Here is a 21,356-nt window from a genome sequence, read left to right as displayed (position 1 = left end):
CTGGATCTAAGATGTCCATTAGATCATCCTGCACAAAGTCTTCAAGAGGACTGGACCAGCCCAGATATTCCGAGACCCTAGCCATGAGCCTCCTGTATGAAGACTCTGCATGAGCCCCATGCTCAGGCCTACCAAATTCCACTTCCGGAGAAGTGTCCAACCCACTGGCATCATGGAGGGTCTGCCTCAACTCCTCCAACTGACTGTCTCCAGAAAAAAGTGGAGCTTCATCAAGTTCACCAGGGTCCTCAAACTCAGACCTTTCTTCTTCTTCATATATGTCAGCCAGAGGGAGTTGAAACCCAGGCCTGGTGACAGGAGGAGGACTGGAGTCCAAAACTGGTCTCACAGACTTCGCCGTAGCCTTCCTCAGAGGATCCACCACATCGGGGTACTCCATGGCAAATTTCGGGCAAAAATACCCAAAGGCACCGAAGGCTTCGACGCCGAGAGCGTCGACAACCTCGACGTCGTAAACGCCGAAGGCTTTGGCATCGACACTGGTGCCGACGGCGCCGTGGGCTGATGAAGATGGCAAAGCGTTGATGTCCGAGCCCTAAATAGGTTGCAGCGGTCTCGCTGGGGACGAGGACAGAGTGCTAGAAGCACGTCTCTTTCGACTCTCCAAAGCCTTGTCTGAGCGCGATCTCGAAGGTTCCCGATGCGAGTCGCGTCGTGGACCCGAGCCTGAAGGCGTGCGAGTCACGGTATGAGACCGATCCTGGCCAGCTTCGTTAGAAGGCACGACCAGACCCGTGCCCTGCGATTGAAATATCGCTAACATTTGCTCCTTAAAGGCAGCCCATTCCTCCAGAGTCGAAGACTGTCGGGCATGCTACTTTCCTCACGGCTCCCTCCGAGGAGGACGGAGAAGGCAACCAGTGACGGCGCTTCTGCGAATGCCGCGACGAAGAAAAATAATGGGTGGAACCACTCCGGGACCGAGAACCCATGGTCTCCACCCGACGCGGAGAGCCGCCCCTCGAGTCGTCGGTGGACACCCCTTTGGACTTGGATTTTTGGGACTTACTGGGCTTAGAACCCCTACCTTCCTGGAGCTTCCCCTTCCGGAGGGGTCGAAGAAAAAGACATCTCAACGATGATAAACACGAGGCGCGCAGAGTTTCACGAAGCAACACGCTCACGGAAAAAACGGAACTGAGGCTACAGGCGCTGTGCGTCCTATTTATAACATTCGGTGACGTTGCCCTTGACGGAGGCCTTCGAGGGACATCGACCCGACGTCATCGACAACGCCCTCTGCTAAAAAAGTTTCCGAAGTGCACAGCTGTGGACATTACATGTCATAGATGTGGAATACGTTGGAGGACACAATCCATTCGAAATGAACATTCCCCCTAACAGGCATCGCACTCCCCGAAGACCCCTCACACAGGTGATCCTCCCGCACTGGTCCACCCACAGAGTTTAGATCCAAAGGCAATGGCCTTGCCCAGCCACCTGAGAGAGAGATCCACAGAGATTAGCGGGTGAGACACCTTCTGGTTTCTCACACGTCCCAAAGCACAAATGGAGACACGCAATCCAAAGAAGAATAGTCAGAAAGCTGCACTGGGTGCTGCATTCGACCAAGAACAGTAAGTAATGCACTGCAGAGTATCTGAGGACATCCAACATAGACGAACCACGAAAGGACAAGGTCTTCAATTGACCCAGTGGCCATTGTCAAGTACCAAGCCCCTGAGGACACTCGCACCCCAGTAAGGCCCTGTTGCCCAGCCAATGTGCAGCTCAAATACAAAGAGGCAGACTCACCAGACACAAAGTACTGGGAATTGACAGAGCTTAATGCTTGCAGTTGCTACCCAAAACATAGAACAAGCTACAAGGCAGAAGAAACCTAAAGGCAGTGTTGACACATCAAGAAGCCCATCTCCTTCTTGAAATGCCTTCACCGGGCATGGTACACACTTCACAACAGCTGTGTCCTGCCTATACTACAGCTACTACTAAGTGAATCAAGGAAAGCTTACAGGTTGCCTGTATGCCAAGGCTTTCGAAGGTACACTCACTCCATAAACATAGGGCTGGCAAAATCCTCCAAATATGTATTTTTTCATATGGGCAGATGCTCAAAGTTAATGGAACCATGGACAGTTAACCCTGTGAAACTGTAAATCAATGTTGAGCCCTTTTTTCCAATAAAATGGCTAAACCAAACTGGAAGAAAAAACGCTTCAAAAGATGAAAGCACAGAGCACATCTCAATCAGCTGCAGTCTTCCTGAAAAATCATCTCAGCTGGCATGTAATGGAGAGGATATATATATTGAGCCGTAAGTATGCATGTACAGTCTCTTTTTGACAAATGGTAGGCCTAATAAAACCATATCTGCCCCCCCCCCCAACCCACAACGATCCGGAACCCTCAGAAAGCTGCAAAGCAATGAGGAAAAGGAACACACATGAAAAATAGACACCAGAGATTTAAATAGTTCACCTTTTGATCACTTTCTGAATTTCCTCTTTTTCGTTTCTTTTTCAGCTTATCAGGTCCATCTTTTTCTTTCAATTTGCTCGTTTTTCGAAGTGGGAGACCAAGAGACTCTGGGATCAGATCAGGCTTCCCAGTGTCCTCAGTCAGAAGTGACAGGGCTACATGTTCCTCGCTATGGTCCACACTGTAGGAAAGGTGTAAAATACATCAGAGTCACATTTACAAACTTAATGAAAGGTTTATGGAAGTTGGTCTCCCAGTTATCCTATTATTGCCAGAATCCATTAGCATATTTCATTCAATGAACAAACCTAAACTGAATGACTCTCAAAATGCAAATACGAAACTGCTATCAAAGAGCACGCAATATTGCTGCCTAGGTAGCCACTTAATTTACTAAGACAAATCAAGCCTGGTTTCAAAAGAGGAGAACATTGCCTGGTGTGATTAACGCATTGGTTCTACCCGACTGTGCTTTTCTTCATGGTCTTTGTCTAGGCATTTAAGGTTTGTAAACTAGTTCTCATTTTTATTTGGATAATCAAGAGGACAATGAGCATGAGGGATAAGAGGAAGAGGGGTAAATGTGAAATATGATGCCCTGGAGGGGGGCAAGGTGATTTGTGCTGATGGGTCTTCGACCATCCACCAAGAGACATGTGAGAGGCATACGGTTGTAGCGGTCATGGGTATTGTGGATGGAAAGTACCGGGACAGACCGAAGAAACTGTTGCCTTCTCATTATTCTGCACAAGCGGAACTGGTGGCACAGAGGCGCTCGAAATGTGTAAGCGTAAGAAAGTCACTGTTTATTTATTGACTCCACATACGTCTCCTCCACCGTCCATTCTGGGTTATCAAGATGGCAGAGTGTTGGGCAAGATTTTCATGTCTATGATAAATCTTCCTCACCTGTGTCAACCCCAGAACTTTTTGCTTTGACTAGGTAACCATTTACCTATTTGACCTTGTCCCTGGGTGAAGGGTAATCTTTTTCCCCTCTCACCTAGTATTTTACTCTTTTTATGGGTGACCTTTTTATGTCTCTCCATAGTGTATGGTTGAAGTTATAGTTTCCTACAACTTTTGGGCTTAGGCTGGGTTGCCCCTATGGGCTCCCCTGTTAATTTCTCTTTCATGTATTTGGGTGAACTACCCATATAGTAAAGAGGGATTTCCATCCCACTTTACATTTTATATAGTGAGCCAGCACACCCCACCTTATGTGGAGTGCTAGGGGATAGAATGTATCCCCTTTCTTACTTACCTGGTAAAAATGTGTTACAATTGTGAGTTTTAGATGAATGACTTAGTATTTATTACTCGCAGGCTGTTAATTCAGCCTGGGTAATGCACAGAAGGGACACCATTTTTCTAAAACGGTGGGCTCCTTTAATCGCCATTTCTTGTGTGCTTGCTGTTTACAAGGTCTTCCCCTGCCATTCTAGGAAGGAACAACCTCAGTGGCTGTTTTGTCTTCAGAGGTAATCCTGTGGATTCCCCGCCTAGGCTCCACAGTGTCTGGAAAGGCAGGAAGTGAGGGAGGAGTCCAAAACTACTCTGCAGCCCTTTGTCCTTCACCTGGCCTGAAAGTGAACAACTCCCAGAGGGGGGCTGGCACTATAATTAGACAGCCAGACCGCCCCTTACTGTAAAATGTGGGGAGAGAATGCAGAGGTTGTGCTGTAGTTCCTGACAAACTCTGAACCTGGAAGCTGCTGACCAGTCGACCACTGGAACCAAATCCAAAGAAGATGAAGAAAACGCAGCTAAGACGATTTCCAGCAACTGGAGAGGCTGCTGTGTAACCAGAGCCTGCTGTTACCCTTCCTTCCAAGCGGCCTGGAGACTCTGGAAACGACAACCCCGACCCACAGCCTAGTGAGATCCACTAGACTCAAGACTACCTGCAATTTGAGCCATTCCACATCGTGCTTCGACCTTGCGGGGCTACAATACCTCAATACCCTTGGACATCAAGCCATTGTGCAATGCACAGTCTTCCGAATCAAGTTGAAACTTTGGTGGCATCCTGCTGGAACTCTAGAGACATGATTTGAGTCCTAAAAGTCCCCTCAGAGTGCTGGACCTTGCAAATGACGAGAATCCGACCAGCGATATTCAATCTTATTTTGGCTCCTGAAAAGGGTGCCAACACCACAGAGCTGAATTCAGCCAAAAAGAAACTCTTGCCTGGAACCTTATGCATTGATCCATGCTGCACATTCCCTTCCAACGTCCTGTCTTCTGTCTTCATGACAAAGGAATCCTTCGACCAGGTTTTTGGCTGCAGATCTTGAAGTCTTCCTGCTGCAACTCTTCTTCTGTGCTGATGTGCTGTGTTGGTTGGGGTATTTACTTACTTTAAGGCTGAGTGATTTCTGTGTAGCTTTGGGGTGCTTTCCGGTGACTGGCAGTTCCCTCATCCAGTTCACTCAGGCCCACTGCTGGAATCCTCCTATGGTGTCTACTCAGAAGTCACTGGACCCCAAATAACTTTCAAGCGAACTACCTACTTGTTTGAACAGTTTCACACAGGAACTCTAACTGTTGCCTGCATCTCACTCTGCCTACAGCTGGCACCTGGACCACTAAGGTCCCTCTTCTGCCCCTGAGTGAACTCATAAAATAGGGAAGGACTAGATAAGTAAAGGATTAGGTCTTATAAAGTATAACAAGTGTTTAAAAGTACTTGTGAAAGAGTTGGTGGGTAACTAGTGAACAGTTACACAACTTCTTACTTAACTTGAATGTGTGTTGTACCATTCTGAACAGTATTGATAAGGTTATTTTACTCACCTGTGAATTGGTTGCGCCACTTTCCAAATGTAATGCTGTTGGCTTCACCAACTATTTCTTTCAGAGAATAGGTGCATACGTTTCCTAACTGTGTCTTGGTTCACCTAACTTGCTGTATAGCCTGTTAAGAATAAGTCTGCCTTATGTTTTACCTACCTAGAATAACATTGACTCATTCATAAAGTGTAAATTTGGGTTTTGCTTTCACTGGTCTGTTTTATACAGATGCTAAAACAGTCTTGGGTATACCTACCTTTAAGTTGCTTATAGCTCCTTTAAAAAGTATGTAGGTTTTACTTAACTTGATTTAGCTGTGTGCCATCCTAAAGTAAGTTAAAGAGGTATTGCTTACCTCAGTCTGTGTTCCACTGATCTGAAAATCACCTGTAATTTATATTACACAAAAAAGGTCTTACGCACCTGGTTTGACTGTGTCGTCATAAAGCCCCCCCGAGCTTGGTCTCAACTGTACCACTTCATGCACTTGCACTAGGAGAAAGGTTGTCAGGCCTAGTAGAACAAGTTACTTTCTTACCTGGTAACGTTCTTTCGATGGGATGGTCCGACGACGTATTCCATATCTATGACATGTAATCACCACAGCTGTGCTGCTTCGGAAACTTTTTTCGGCGTCTGCGTCCTGCGTCGATGCGCTGTCGTCAATGACCTCGTCCGACGTCATTTGATGTGATAAGTAGGACGCACGACGCCCGTAGCCTCAGTTGTAGTTTTTCCCCCCAGAACGTGTTACATTAGTCAACTGCCAGTCAGACACAAAGCCTTGAGGAACGTAAGCTGCAATCACAAAAGAAATTCTGCAGCGGGGAAGGCAGGGCGGGAGCGATATGGAATACGTCATCGGACCATCCCATCGAAAGAACGTTACCAGGTAAGAAAGTAACTTGTACTTCGAGGGGATTGGGTCCTCCGACGTATTCCATATCTATGACAAGACTCCCAAAGCAGTACCAGAGCAAGGAGGAGGGAAAGAATTTAGAATCAAAATTTAGAATAGCCAATCAAATAGCAGAGCAAAGGACCGCCTTGCCAAAGGCCAGATCCTGTCCTCGGGTGGAATCGAGGGAATAGTGACGTACAAATGTATGTACTGAACCCCAGGTGGCTGCATCACAGATGTTGCGAATAGGAAAACCCTTCTGCAGGGAAGTAGATGCAGCCGTACCACTGGTAGAATGGGCCCGCAAGCCAGCCGGTGGGTCCTTACCCGCCAAGAGGTAACACTCCAAGATGGCCAAAATAATCCAGCGAGACAAAGTCTGTTTCGTCACAGCTTGCCCCAAACGCTTTCCAGCGTAACCAATAAAGAGTTGATCGTCCACTCTGACCCGGGACATGCGTGAAACATAAAAGCTTAAAGCTCTCCTAGGATCAAGCCTATGGAGCCTCTCCTCTTCCTTACCAGGATGCGGAGGAGGATAGAATGCCGGAAGAACAATCTTCTGGGCCAAATGAAATTCCGTCACTACCTGGAAGAAAAGAAGGACAAACTCGAAGGACAACCCTGTCCTTGTGAAATACAGTGAAGGGTGGCTTAACTGAAAGTGCCTGTAACTCACTCACTCTGCGAGCGGAAGTAACCGCAACTAAAAACAGAGTTTTCAGAGTTAACAGCCTCAAAGGGCAAGAATGTAAAGGCTCAAACGGAGCACCCATAAGAAACTTAAGAACAAGGTTTAAATCCCAACCGGGCACCAGGAAAGGTGACGGAGGGAACACATTAGTGAGCCCTTTCAGAAACTGTGAAATTAAAGGGATTTTAAAGTAAGAACACTCTTCAGACGAGCACTTAAAGATGGACAGCGCCGCCAGGTATCCTTTAATGGTACCCACTTGCAAGCCCCTGTGGGCCAAAGAAAGTAAAAATGACAGAACCATGGGGATGTCACATGCAAAAGGATCCACATTCTGAACTCTGCACCAATCGCAGAACTTACGCCAACGGCAACGGTACAGAGACTTTGTTGCTGGCCTTCGGGCCGAAAGCAACACCTCCATCACGTCTTCAGGGAGGTCCCAATCCTTATACCTCAACCTTTCAGAAGCCAAGCGTGAAGGTCGAGGGATCTGACCTCTGGATGGAGAACCTGACCCCCCTCCCTTGAGAGCAGATCGTCTCGGTAGGGAAGACGACATGGAGGGCAGATGGATAAGTCGAGAAGGTCTGGGTACCACGTCCTCCGAGCCCACGCCGGAGCAATGAGGATCATCCGGGAACCGAACTTCCGTAACCTCCGCAGCACTTGCGGGATGACGGGGACTGGAGGAAACGCGTACAGCAGCGGGAATGACCACTCCACCACGAACGCGTCGCCTAAGGCTCCTTTTGGAGGAAATTCCCGCGAGCAAAACCTTTCGCACTTCCGGTTGACACTGGAGGCGAAGAGATCCACTTGAGGGGGCCCCCAAAGGGCGAAGATCTCCAGGAGAATCTCCTGAGCCAACTCCCACTCGTGAGAGATCGCGCTCTGCCTGCTCAGAGCGTCCGCCGTCACGTTTTTGTCTCCGGCCAGATGAACTGCCGAGATCGAAACTTCCTGCTGGATGGCCCAGAACTCGAGCTGCATCGCCTCCCTGCACAGAGGCAGTGACCCTGCCCCCCCTTTTTGTTGAGGTAGTGCATGGCCACTGTGTTGTCCGTCAGGATCAGGACACTCTTTCCTCGCACAGTCAGCAGAAATGCCTTCAGGGCTAGCCTGATGGCCCTCAGCTCCAACAGATTGATATGGAGTCTGGACTCCGACTGAGACCAACGACCGCTGTCAGCCCGTTGGCATGAGCTCCCCATCCCGTGAGGGATGCATCCGTCACGATCGACACCTCCGGCCAGGGAAGCCAAAATGGAGCCCCCTTCATCAAGTTCCCTTCGACGGCCCACCACAGAAGATCCCGGGCGACGGAGGGCGGCACCTGAACCGGGTCTGACATCCTGCCGGAGGACTGCGACCATTGCGTCTTGAGTGCCCACTGCAAAGATCTCATCCGCAGGCGAGCCTCTGGCACCAGAAGAATGCAGGATGCCATGAGGCCGAACAACCTCAAGAACTTGAACGCTGGGAGCGTCTGGGCATGCTGAAACTTGTGCACCATCTGCTGAATGTGAAGAGCCCTCACCTGGGGAGGAAAACACTGCCCCAGGGAAGTGTCGAGCAGTGCTCCGATGTACTGGAGCCGCTGTGTTGGCGTCAAATGGGACTTCTTTAAATTGAGGGAGAGGCCCAGCCTGTGAAGGGAGTGGCAGGTGACGGACAGATGATCCAGGACTTGCTCGGGAGAGCTCCCCCTGATCAACCAATCGTCCAGGTAGGGGTAGACTTGAATCCCCCCTTGCCTGAGATGCGCTGCCACCACCACCATGAGCTTGGTGAAAACCCTCGTGGCGGAGGTCAATCCGAACGGCAGGACCCGAAACTGAAAGTGCGAGTCGCCAACTGCGAACCTCAGGTACTTCTTGTGCTTGGGATGGATCGGCACATGGAAGTAAGCATCCTTGAGGTCGAGTGACACCAACCAGTCCTGAAGCTGAAGGGCCTGGAGGACTTGAGAGAGAGTAACCATCTTGAACTTGTCCTTCCTGAGGAGTTTGTTCAAACCGCGCAAGTCCATGATGGGTCTCAATCCCCCGTCTTTCTTCGAAATCAAAAAATAAGGGGAATACCATCCCTTGTTCCTCTCCGCTACAGGCACCAGTTCTATGGCGCCTTTCTCCAGCAGGGCTTGAATTTCCTGTGCAAGGAGCGGATCCGGACTCTGCAAAGAGAGGTCCCCCGATGGATTGTCGCGAGGCCTGTGCCGAAAGGGAAGACAGTAGCCGTGGGTTATGATCTCCAGAACCCACACATCTGAAGTAATGGCTTGCCACTCTACAAGATGCTGCGCCAGCCTTCCCCCCCAACCAGCGAACCATGGGACATGGCCTCATGACTAAGTGGGAGCGGCTGCGGCATTACCTGAGGGCAAAGAGGCAACTGCCCGACCGGCCTTGACACCACGGGTACCCTGTCGTCCACCTCTGGTACCCCTGCGTTGGCCTCTTTGACTGCCAGCTCCTCTCGCTTTACTGAAGGACGAGTAATAGCGAAAGGAACCACCCCTCCACTGCTGTCCCCTAGGACGAAAAGGCGGAGGTTGGCGAACTGCAGCGCCCAACGACTTAGCTGCAGCTTTTGAGGTCTGCAACCTCTCAAGGCTCTCGTCAGCCTTGCTGCCAAAAAGGTGTTCACCGTCAAAGGGCATGTTGAGGAGCCGGGACTGCACATCAGGAGCAAACCCCGACTTCCGCAACCACGCAAACCTGCGTATCACGGTGCTCGCCGCCATGGACCTACTGACGCATTCAGCTAAGTCCAAACCCGACTGAACGGACTCACACATGGCATCCTTACCATCCTGGACCATAGCAAGGAAACCATCCCGTTCGTCCCCTTCGGGAATATGTTCAGCCGCTAACGCAACACAGTTCCACCGAGTGTGTGTGAAACGAGACTAGGCACAAATGGAGTTGGCCGCCTGAAGCACCATACCACCAGACGAAAACACTTTCTTCGCCCAGCCATCCAAACGTTTGTCGTCCCTATCAGGAGGGATGGTAGGGTACGACGCCTGCTTTGCCGGGGCCGTGGCCGCCTGCACCACCAAACTCTCCGGAGTGGGGTGCCTGGTCAAGTAGCAGGGGTCGCTACTGGCTGGACAGTATTTTCGCGACAAGGATCTGGCCACCGGCGGGAGACTCTCCGAAGCAGTCCAAGCCGCCGCCACCCTTCTCTGTAAAACCATATGGAACGGCAGTACCGGGTCAGTTGGGGGACCAACATAAAGGATGTCCGTTAGATCATCCTGCACAAACTCCCCTGGGGGAGCAGACCATCCCAAGTACTCAGAAACCCTAGCCATAAGGCGCCGGTACGAGGAATCGGCATGAGAGCCAGGCTCAGGCCTACAAAACTCCACCTCCGGAGAGGTGTCCAGTCCACTGGCATCATGCAGTGACTGCCTCAAATCGTCAAACTGACTATGGCCCGAGACAATTTCATCTGGAACCTGACTAGGAACCAGGCCATCAGAATCCTCATCCGCCTCTGAAATATATTCCAGGTGGCGAAAAGAAGGCACCCGAGAGTGCTTGCTCTTAACCAGAGCCTTCCTAGGGGGTTCCCCCGTGACACGAGGTACCTCCGCCACGAAAGGTGTCGATGGCGTCGAGCGAATCGGCGCCGGCGTCGAGAGACCAGGCATCGGCGCCGAGAGGATCGGCGTCGAGGAAATCGACGTCAGATGCAGCGCCGCCAGTATCGGCGGCGTCGACACAGCTCTCGAAGTCGGAGCCCCGAGCGCGTCCTTCGACGACCAGAGCGTCGACGGCTTCGACGACTTCCTCAGAGCCGGAGCCTCGAGAAAGCCTGTCGACGCCCTCGACGCCTCAGATGTCGATGTCTTCCTCGAAGACCTCACAGGTGCACACGGTCTTGAACGCGTCCAGGACCTGGAACGGGTACGTCGAGAACAAGTCTCCTTGTCCGAACGGGACCTCTCCCGTGACTCGTGCCGACCACTCTTGCGAGCGATGTCTCTCGACCTCTCACGACCGACCCCACTTGGGGGTGCAGACGGCTTAGTACCCTGCGACTCAAGAATCGCCAGCATTTTCTTCCCGAAGGAAGCCCATTCCTCCGGTGTCGCACGGCTGGTGGGGTACGCGACGTGCCGGGCAGAGTCCTCTGAAGAGGACCTGGAAAACGACCGGTGTCTGCGCTTCCGAGAATGCCTCGAAGAGGCTGAGGAGTGGCGAGACCGACTCCTAGAAGGAGACCCACGAGACTTCCGACGATGACGCGGAGAGTCACCCCTCGAATCATCCGTCGAAAGCCCCGCAGACTTCGACTTCCGGGGCTTGGACACCCGACCTACCAACAACTTCTTCTTACGTTCGCGTAAGGCTTTGGACGTGAGCGACTGGCAGTTGATACAGTTATCCGTGTCGTGGGCCTTCCCGAGGCACCAGAGGCAGGCGTCGTGCGAGTCCGTCACCGACATCTTGGACCCACACTCCCCGCACTTCTTGAAGCCCGGACGCGGGGTCGAAGACATCTTCACACGAAGGATTTTCACAAAAACGAACAGGTTCGAAGAACCGAGAAGAACAGAACTGCAAAGAGTCGAGGCGTTAACCGAGATTCACGAAGCAACACGTTCGCGGAAAAAACGGAACTGAGGCTACGGGCGTCGTGCGTCCTACTTATTACATCGGATGACGTCGGAGGAGGTCCTCGACGACGGCGCATTGACGTCATCGACGCAGGAGCCGAAAAAAGTTTCCGAAGCAGCACAGCTGTGGTGATTACATGTCATAGATATGGAATACGTTGGAGGACCCAATCCCCTCGAATGCTAGTTTTCTGTTTAGATCATTCAGAATCTTCAAGGCCCAAGAATGATTACTGTATTCCCTTGTTGCCTTCCCGCCTTGAAGTGCTTTGAAGACCTTCACCTGTTCATAAGCGCTATATAAATAAACAATAAATAAGCGTATATACTTTTCCTTGAGTGAGTGTTTCACAATTCAATAAAAAATGTATACTGGCAACAGGTTTGGTTGATTATGCGATTCCTTAACTGAGTGTCACTGCATAACTGATAGGGTCTACTACCCTTGAATTATGGTAAAGTAATCTGAAAGTAACTAATGGTTTTACTTCCCATGAATAGGTGTGCCCTATACTAAATGTGTTTGATAAGGTCCGACTTACCTAGAAATACTTTTAGTTTTCTAAAGAAGGTTATGCTTTGGTCTGTGTACTTTAAAGCATAGCATTGTGTTTTTATAATGTGTTTATATGATCTGTGTCGTTACTCATTTCCCCCAAGATTTAACTGGGCCTACTTGCATTTAAATAAACCATTTATGGTTACAATACATCGTGTTTCAGTGTTTCTTTGGACCATATGTATACTACAATTTTTTTGTACGGATTCTACAGCCCTCTCTCTCCCTCCTAATATATGCCCGGCTGCTCCGTCTATGCTACCATATACACAGGTGGTACAGCCTTATACCAAGAGTGGAGTCTTGGACGGTCTCAGTTTAATGGTTTTACTAAGCCCTTAGTTGGACGTCAGAAAAACTGCCCTAACACAGAGAAGAGGTATTAGGAGTTCTGACTGGTCCCCTATCCAGCATGCTGCGCTGCTATCCTGTCTGACTGAAGCGTTAACCTTGCCATCAGAGATAGGGTCTAGTGAAGTGCGCTGCCCATACTAACCACACTAATTCAATAGCTCTCGGAAATGATGCCGCAGACAAGGCAGCAAAGGAAGCAGCGCATTTTTCTTCTGTAGATTCTCAGAAAAAGGAAACTGTATACAAACAAGTACAGTTACCAGCCCCGTACAACAGAGTTCCGGTGCTCCAGACAATAGAAATACAAGGGAAAGCCCCTAGAGAAGAACAGGAGCTCCGGAAAAAAAACAGGATGTGTTCCCTCACCCACAGATTTGCTATGAAGACTGGAAGTGATGGGGAAGGTAGTAATGCCTGTAGAGCTGCTTCTTTTGTCCTTCGTGCAAACTATATTACCCGTCACATACTTTGACAAAAAAAAGAAGAAACCCCCCCCAGCCCAAAAAGAAAAACAAAAAAAAACAGGTAAGTAGATTCATAGGGAATTGTGTAGTGTGAAAGGAGTTAAATCCTGGAAATACCATAAGGCCGGTGGGGGGGTCTTGCCCAGGCCCTCTGGTCCCTTCAAAAAGTTCTACATCGATTTTGTGGTTGTGATAACGAGGTGCAGTAACTTCAGATACTTAATAATTGTTATCCCTCCGACTCAGATTTGTCCAGGTCACACAATGGATCATCTGGGGGTTGCTGGGGACAAGCTCTTTGGTCTTTTGTTCACATGCCATGGGGTTGCAGGTTCAAGTGGTTCTTCCAGATGTGTCCAACCTCAAGATGCAACACCGGAGGGTGAAGAAATGCAGACTTTCACAATGCAGAACTCTTCAGGACATTTTACGGGATGCAGGAAGGCGAGTGCCAGTGACGGTCACACTTTGTAGGTGACAACAGGGGATCTTCCAGTCATGGTCAAAGCAATAGCTCCAGGGCAGGTTACCTTGATGCTAGGAAGCTGATATTTCAGGAGAAGGAGACTCCTGGCACATGTTGGCGACCACCAACGTTCCAGGCTTGAACGCAGACCGCGAAGAATCTGGCGTGGTAGCCTAGGAGGGAGCTTGTCAGTCCACCAAGCAATCCATGGATACTTCCGAAAGGCTCTGCGGGCATGGATTCTCAAGCAGGGGTCGAGACAAGTTGGTCTCAATAGTCCAAGGGTCAAAGCACCAATTAGGGTCTTCTGTGATCAGGCAAAGGATCAGGCAGTGGAGCTGGGCTTCATCGGACCAATGACTGGATTTGATGCTGGTCAGCTGCAGTTGGCCTCGGGTCATCAGTGGGCTGCTCTTCTTCGAGGGAATCTTGGCTCCAACGTAGATCTGACGAATGGCTGCAGGATGAGTCCCTTTATTCAGATTTGGAGCTGGAAGCAGTTCCAAGCCCACCAATGGTAAGGAGCTGCACCATTCAAACGGCCAGTGGTTGTCCCATCATGGACAACCACTGGTCTCTATATATGCCCAGCAACCGACTTTCTGGCATGAGACAGTTACAGTCCCCCTCCCCTGGCTTACATACAGAAAGGGTCACTAGCCTGCGATGATAGCAGCTTTCCCAGGCAAGTGCAATACCATAAATGGTATTTCCTGACCTGAGAGAGCAGGAACAAGGCCAAACTACAATATGGCTAGAGAACAAGGGAACAATCTCACGGCACAGCCATCTTTCGGGACTAGCCACCTTCAGTAGCATTCGCGGGAAATGTGAGTGCGCATGAGTAAATCATCATACAAATTGTAAAAAGATCACTATTGCCACCAGCGTGTCTTAGACATATATACAAAATAATCAAAAAGGTGAAGGTACTAGCCAAGGTATTAGCCAATAGACTGGTGAGAGTCATCAGCAAACGGATCCATTTGGATCAATGTGGCTTCATGCCTGGGCGGGCAAGAAGGATGAAATTACAGAGGCTGCACAATGCATTAGCGATGTCACCCAAGCTGAAGGGTCGCCACGCACTTCTGGAACTGGACTCAGAGAAGGCCTTTGACTCAGGGGGTTGGAGCTTGCTCTGGGCAGCAATGAAAAGGGTGGGACTGGGACCTACATTTCTGGAGTGGGTACAACTCATTTATGAACCACCATTGGCTTAAGTCAGAACCAACGGACACGTGTCCCAGGCCTTTCGACTATATAAGGGCACCCAGCAGGGATGCCCTCTGCCACCCCCCCCTTATGTTCCTTATGGCGATTGAACCACTAGCGGAAATAATTAGATGGGACCCGCTGATCTGGGGGTTTAGACGGCCGGGAGAATGGAAGGATAACATTTCACTTTATGCGGACGATCTTCTCATATATAGATCTAGCCCAAGAATAATAAAATGGTGATGCGATACTGGAGGAAAAAGAAGGTTTTAAATACCTGGGAATTTTGATATATTGTGATGAAATTAGATTTAGCGAAAGCAACTTGGTCCTGAAACTTAACAGGCTGCAGGTAGATGGTAAGCTCTGGGCAACCTTACTGGTAACACTCCTGTGAAGAGCCAACCTGCTAAAAATGATGGAATTACCCAGGCTATCGTACATCCTGCAGAACACGCCACTGAAGATACCTCAACATCGGTTTGACGCAATTAATGCACTGATTAGGGGAATATGAGTTAGTCAGAGCCCGCGGATCACACAAAAACCCTGACGAGGTCGTTGTGGGAAGGCGGATTTGGCTTACCAGACATTAAGTAGTATTACTGGATGGTTCAGTTGATAGTTGCAAAGTGGGGATTCTAGAGAGTGAGGATTGGGTGGAAGCACTGCTGGCGGCTTTAGGGGTCAAGATATCCTCTAGAATGTGACTGATTCAGTATAAAATTCGACACAGAATATATGATTAGTTTGAGTTTCGGTGGGGGGATCCCGCTGCGACAGGAAGTCACTGATTTAGCTTGATGTAACTAGGTTCAAGGACAAATGCTCTGTCGCATTGTGTGCAGGCTTAGAATATACCCACTACTCTCTTAAGTGAAATGACACAATAAAATGCCACCTCACAAGTTGCGCAAGCTAGAGACGTTATTTGAAAAAAAGGTTACCTGTGCAACATTCTTGCCGTCTAACTCCTTGTGAGCATCTTGGATAATAAGAGTTGCGTTATAACAGTTAGATTACATCATGTACTGGTAAACAAATGCATTACTACATTTCTCAAAAATAAACTGCCCTGAAAATGCTAATACTTTCAAATCCTCTTGAAAGTCTGCTGATCACTCCTTGCAGGGTCGGTGGTTACAAAATGAATTGTAACTTAAGTATTACATGAAAAAAGCTTTACATGTTCCTAATGGAAGCGGTTTTGACAAACATTGGTCAGTTGCAACTCAGCCGAAATGGTCTAAGGCCCAGGAGAGGAGTACTTGCATGAATATCATATAAATAAGCTCTGTGGTTTCGATACAATTGCTGTGCGCCATTGACCACTCAGTATTACAATGAAAAAACACAATAGTAATTGTTGGCCGGCAGCGAACACACTATTCCCACAAACAACCCACTGGGGTTTGGAAAAGGTAAACAATGGATAAGAGATCTGGGAAGGTGACTCGCACTCAGACTACAGAAAATAAAATCTCTCCCTTTTTTTAATGGACTGATCCGTCAGAGTTATATTTACTAAACAGAATTATTTCATTTTAGAAACATTGCTAGTCTGAGCGCGAATCACCTTCCCAGATCCGTAATACATTACATGAATATCATGACTGTCTAATCTAGGATCTTCACAACTTCTAAGTATTTTGCGTCAATATGAGTTTTTTGATTCAGATAGGAAGACACTTTACAAAAAAAATGTCTCATTTGTTACATTTTCTTTTTCATCCTTGCAAATCCGTACCCTTTCCCAAGCCCTTCTTCTCTCTGTCTCCATCTATTTCTCATAAATAATGTTTGTTCATTTTTTGCCTTATGTACTTGCATTGTTATGGTGTTTCGATATATATAGTCAATGTCCAGTTTTGAAAAAGGCCAAGGGTCGAAACACGTGTCAACCTACAGACAAAATAACAATTAAAACGTCACTACCTGGCGCAATTTGTGTGGTGGTATTTTATAGTGACAGAATATATTATGCAAGCGACCAATTGTTCAAAATGGAGAGAATAGACACGGATAGATCCCCCAGATGTAAAATGGAGGAAGGCACCTTTTTCCATCTGATCTGGGAATTCCCCAAAATTGCGGACCTGTGGGACAAAGTCACATGATCATTAACGTGAATATTAGGATACACATTGTCCACGGATCATAGGCTACTGCAGTTACATGTTAGGGGGGGGGGGGGCAAGAGTACGAAGGAAGCACAAGAGAGAAAAGACTCATCCACATCGCTGCAATGGTCGTTAAGAGACTTGGCAGTCAAATTGGGTGCCCAAGAAACACCCACGACAGGGATATGATAGATATGCATGGAACACCGCCGCAGTATTGAGAAGATAATTTACAGGAACCAGGGGGGCACAGGGGGAATGTCCGAATATATGGTGTAAATGGGAGGAGTCCAGGGAAGGGATGGCATCCCAGACACACTGAGAACTTCATGGACTGGAGAAAGGACATCTGGATAGTGGGATGGGATTTAGCGGGCAACTGGGTTATAGGTGAAGAAACAACATGAAGGTATTCTGTGTATGGGCAAATGCTATGTGATATTACTTTAAAGTTAATTTAAAAAAAATCCAAAGGTAAACGGTTGTAAGGATACCAAGTATCCTAATTGCACTTCACTGCAAGTTGGTGTGCAATTGTAAAAATACAAGAATTCCAAAAAGAGAGACATCGTCTCTCGGTACTAACAATCTTACAGGCTACTCAATAGCAATCCATGGAGGCAAAGGTGCAATAAAATATTTTCTTACACTTATTAGACCGCTTTCGAGTTACATGCTATGCTTATTCTGCCATCTAGTGGAAACTCTGTAGTATTACAGGTTATTTACTTCAAAAGTAAAAGAAGGCATTGAAGGCGTGCTCCTGTCATACTATCCCTAGCCTACATGTGCTGGGGACTATAAGGGGTCATAGCAAGACTCACACACAAAGGTGGCATGATTTTGGGTAAAGACTTTTATTAAATAAATCAAGGGTTGAAAAAGGCCTCGCTGTCTCTATGTCTAGGAGGGATTTCCTACATCAAAAGAAACTAATGAAATTGTCAGGCAGTCCGAAACTATAGTTAGTTAGTCACTGTTCTGTCTGCAAACCCTACTTCGGTCCCTACAACTAATACTCCAAGATAAACGTGCAAGGAACGTCTTTTCGCCAAATCTAAAGTGTTCACAGTACTTTTTCTAAACAGAAACGTTCTTAGCTTTACTGGTGTTTAAGTACTAAGGAAAGTAATGTTCCAAAATACAATGTTCCAAGGCTAGACTTCTTACTCTCCTTTGGCACAGTATAGCATATGAAGCATTATCTCTTGAACTGCCCCTTTGTATGCCAATTTATGGCCTTCTAAAAGTGGAGGAGTTTCTTTTATCAGTCTCAGGCTCATAGACGTCCTAGTTTCTGGTCTCTTGTATGGGCGGAGCCGGACTCACAAATGGTTGGGTTGGTTCTTTCTCAGGTTAAACTTGGGAATTCTAATATAATGTTTTCGTGATCTCTTTTATTGGAAATAGAATCCTTTTAATCTTATGATTTGACTTCTCATTTGCGCGCAGATTTTCTACTTTAACAGCTTTGTTGGGTCTTGCTTCACTTCCCTGCCAATAAGACAGTTGTCTCTGTGTTACTTCAGGGTCCCAGACCCTCTCTGAGGTGCGGGTCCTCGACTCGGACAATGTATTTGTCTCTTCTGGGTTCACTCTCCTGCCAAGAAGACAACTCTCTCGGCTTTCCTTCAGGGTCCCAGACCCTTTGAGGTGCAGGTTCTCGACTCGCACAATGGCGTGATTCCCTCGCCTGCCAAGCAGACCACACTCTCACACTTTCTAAGGGGGTCCCAGACCCCCTCTGCAGTTCACTTGCTCAGCCCTGTGCCTCAGCTGACCTCATACAGCTCCCAGGCAATCTGCATACCGGTTTCTTCTCTCCAAGTAGGTAGAGGTGTTCTCGGAGCTTCCGCTGCTTCTCTGGAGGCTCCGGTCAGCAGAGGTTCGTTTGAGGTCTGCTCCTTCCCGCCATGGTGACTTTTCCCCCAGAATAGCTAACTGATGCACTATAAGCCTGAAGGTCTCTCACGGCAGTAACGTGAAAAGTCCTGGCATCGGGGGCCTTTCTCGCGTTCTTCCCCCTCCGTGCTAGGCTACCCAGGGGCTAGCCCGTGTCTTGCTCTCCAGCTTGTCGTTGCAGCTGAGTCTGAACACCTTCAAAACTCCTGCAAAGGATAATTATATTGCTTTGGGTCAATCACCGGTCTTATGATACTAAACCACTCATTCTGTTTCTCAGACATAGTCTTTGTACTCGCAGTCTTCCTCTTGTCCCAGTACTAGCCATAAAGCTATGTGTCTGATATTTGGAAGCTTTTGAATCCTCATAGTTGTCCGTTAAGCCTGATGGAGTACATTGGCAATAACACATGTCAGTGCTATCTGAACAGGTATTAGAAGGACTTTAGAGGAATAAGGTGTAGGATGTATTACACCGGATAGACCCAGTGTGTCACCTGCATGGGAGTTCTTATACAGAGTATGTACTGCCCTGGCATTAAGGGAGAGGCCTCCCCCTAGGGAGAAAGGGGCGACATCCTCATTCTTCACAGGACCGACAGTGCCCCTCTTAATGTCTACTTCCTTCATTTATCACATGGGGGAAAAAAACTAAAGTGCAGAGTCATCATAAAACTTTACTTTGGTGTGTTTAATTATAACGTCCCCTTATGCAGGCAGATATAATACACTGGAGTTCTATGTACTTAGCAACAGGGTGGTTGAGCGGATGCATGTTACTCTAAACAGATACACAAGTACCAGAAAAACTATTAACGGGTAAGTAAAATGTGTCTTCTGGAGTTTATGAATCTGTTTTGATTAAAATCATGCATACATGAGCAAGCAGTACATTTTATCGGCAGTGGGTTTGCAGGTGGCACAACAGATGACAGGTTCTACAAAAATGCCTAACCCACTGAAGAGTCTGCTCTTTCTTGTGTATCTAAACCGCAGTGGTTTGCAAGCATGTGCACAACTCTATTGTAGAAGTCTTGTAGATACCATCTAGAGTGGCGCAAACTAGAAACTGTGAAGTAACCCGTCCCCCTATTACCTTTGAGAGTTACACCAAGTCTTTTGTACTGCTGTATAGCATTTGAGAGTGTACCACAAAATCTCTTTTGTAATGATGGCTTTAGAGACAGGACTGTTCTCGTGTCCTGTGGCAAAAGAACAGAAAAAAAAGTTTATTTTTCATATTTCTTTGTTCTGGCCATATACAAATTTACAGATCTTACTTAGTACATGTTAATATGGATTTTCAGATTCAACTGAGGGAAGATTCTGAGAGACCAACTGTGAGAAACCGGAGGGTATTCTCACTCCTATTCCCCTTGGATCCACTGCTCAGGTGGCCAGGGAAAGGCCATCGATCCTGCCCCTAGGGGTCGAGAAGTGAGGAAGGATCACTTGGGTGGAGGGATCCTTGAGAATTGGGAGTGGGCGTGGGGTGCCATCCTGCGAGATATGGTATCCTGCTTTCCCTATTGATGCCTGACCTGACCCTTGCCCGTCCTTCATGGGCTATTATAGGCCTGCTCCCCTCATTTCCCCACATGTGACACGTGACAGTACTGAGACAAGGAAGAGGAGACCGAGTAATGAACATCACACACTTTCACCACTTTAGAGCTGAGACAAGGCATATGCCTGTAGAGTAACCAGGGTCAGCCTTGTCCCTTTAATTGTGGTCAGGCAAGTCTCATTGGAGATCCACACTGGCAGCCTGTCAGGGGGCTGCACGTGTATAAAAATAGACCAGTGCAGCAGTGTGAGGAGCAGCTGGGAGGCCTGTGCAGGAGAAACCAGTAGAGGGCCCTGCTTCAAATGAGGCAGCCATGGTGGGACCGAACGAGGAGCCAGGATGCCGGTAACCTTCCCAGGAAGCTTACACAGCCCGTAGCCAAGGAGTCGTGTAAGTGTTTGCAGCCTGGGTGCCTCCGGGAGACTTGCCAGGCAGCAGGAGCTGCGGGCGAGCACCAAGAAGGAGGGACGCTGTGCACGTCCAGAATGCGCTTCTCTGGGAGCCAGCGTGCAGAGGAAGACACGCAATAGGTAAGCAGAGCGGAGAGAAGGAGACTCCACAAGCCAGTGAGCGTCAGAGCAAGACACATGAACGCTGGGGCACTCCTCCAATGTTATTGAATGCCGAACTAAATGAAACTTTGAAAATTAAGCAAAACACAATTTATTAAATACTGAACTAAGTTGAACTTTAAAAAACAAAACTAATGCTTGTGGAATACCGAAGCAGATGGAACTTTAAAAATACAGTGAAGCCAATGCATATTGCAAACCACACAAGAGAGAACTTTATAATTCAGTGGCATGAATACTTATTGAACACTAAACGGAAGGGAATATTGAAATTAAGCATTGTGAGGGTGGAATGGAATAAACCCAAGCAATTAAAGTGAATAACCCAAACGTCCAAGTGAAAAGCAGTAACAGCAGGGGGCAGAAGGGTCTCAGAGACATAAGAAGGCGAGTGTGAAGAAAACCCCCTCAACTCTTAGGAGTAAATGCAGAGCAGCGAGGCACAAAAGTCTGCAAGGATGTGTAGCAAGTGAAGGCAGAGCCAAGGGGCTGATCAGACCAAGCCAGAAGATTGAAAATCACCACATCAAAGACATGAGGCCGAGAGTTAGGGATCCTGGTTGCATGACTTGTGATGGGTGGACTGTACGCTCGACAACTGAGCCCAGACCAGTGAGCCCTACATATTGAAAATTCAGACATTCCAATAACGAAGA

At 48.1% G+C, this 21,356-nt stretch overlaps 1 protein-coding gene across 1 annotated transcript in view; it reads right to left on the bottom strand.

Moving 5' to 3' along the window:
* Nucleotides 1-21,356, bottom strand: part of PDCD11 (programmed cell death 11) — a 1,291,633-nt gene that overhangs the window by 156,082 nt on the left and 1,114,195 nt on the right. The window contains exon 29 of the mRNA XM_069611704.1: nt 2,461-2,641. Within this exon, the coding sequence (XP_069467805.1) occupies nt 2,461-2,641 (181 nt within the window). The remainder of the gene's footprint in view (nt 1-2,460; nt 2,642-21,356) is intronic.

The sequence above is a fragment of the Ambystoma mexicanum genome, chromosome 8 (genome assembly GCF_040938575.1).
Source record: "Ambystoma mexicanum isolate Mex_15411 chromosome 8, UKY_AmexF1_1, whole genome shotgun sequence".
NCBI lineage: Eukaryota > Metazoa > Chordata > Amphibia > Caudata > Ambystomatidae > Ambystoma > Ambystoma mexicanum.
The sequence above is the reverse complement of the archived record's forward strand: the minus strand, read 5'-3'. Positions and strand labels throughout refer to the sequence as shown.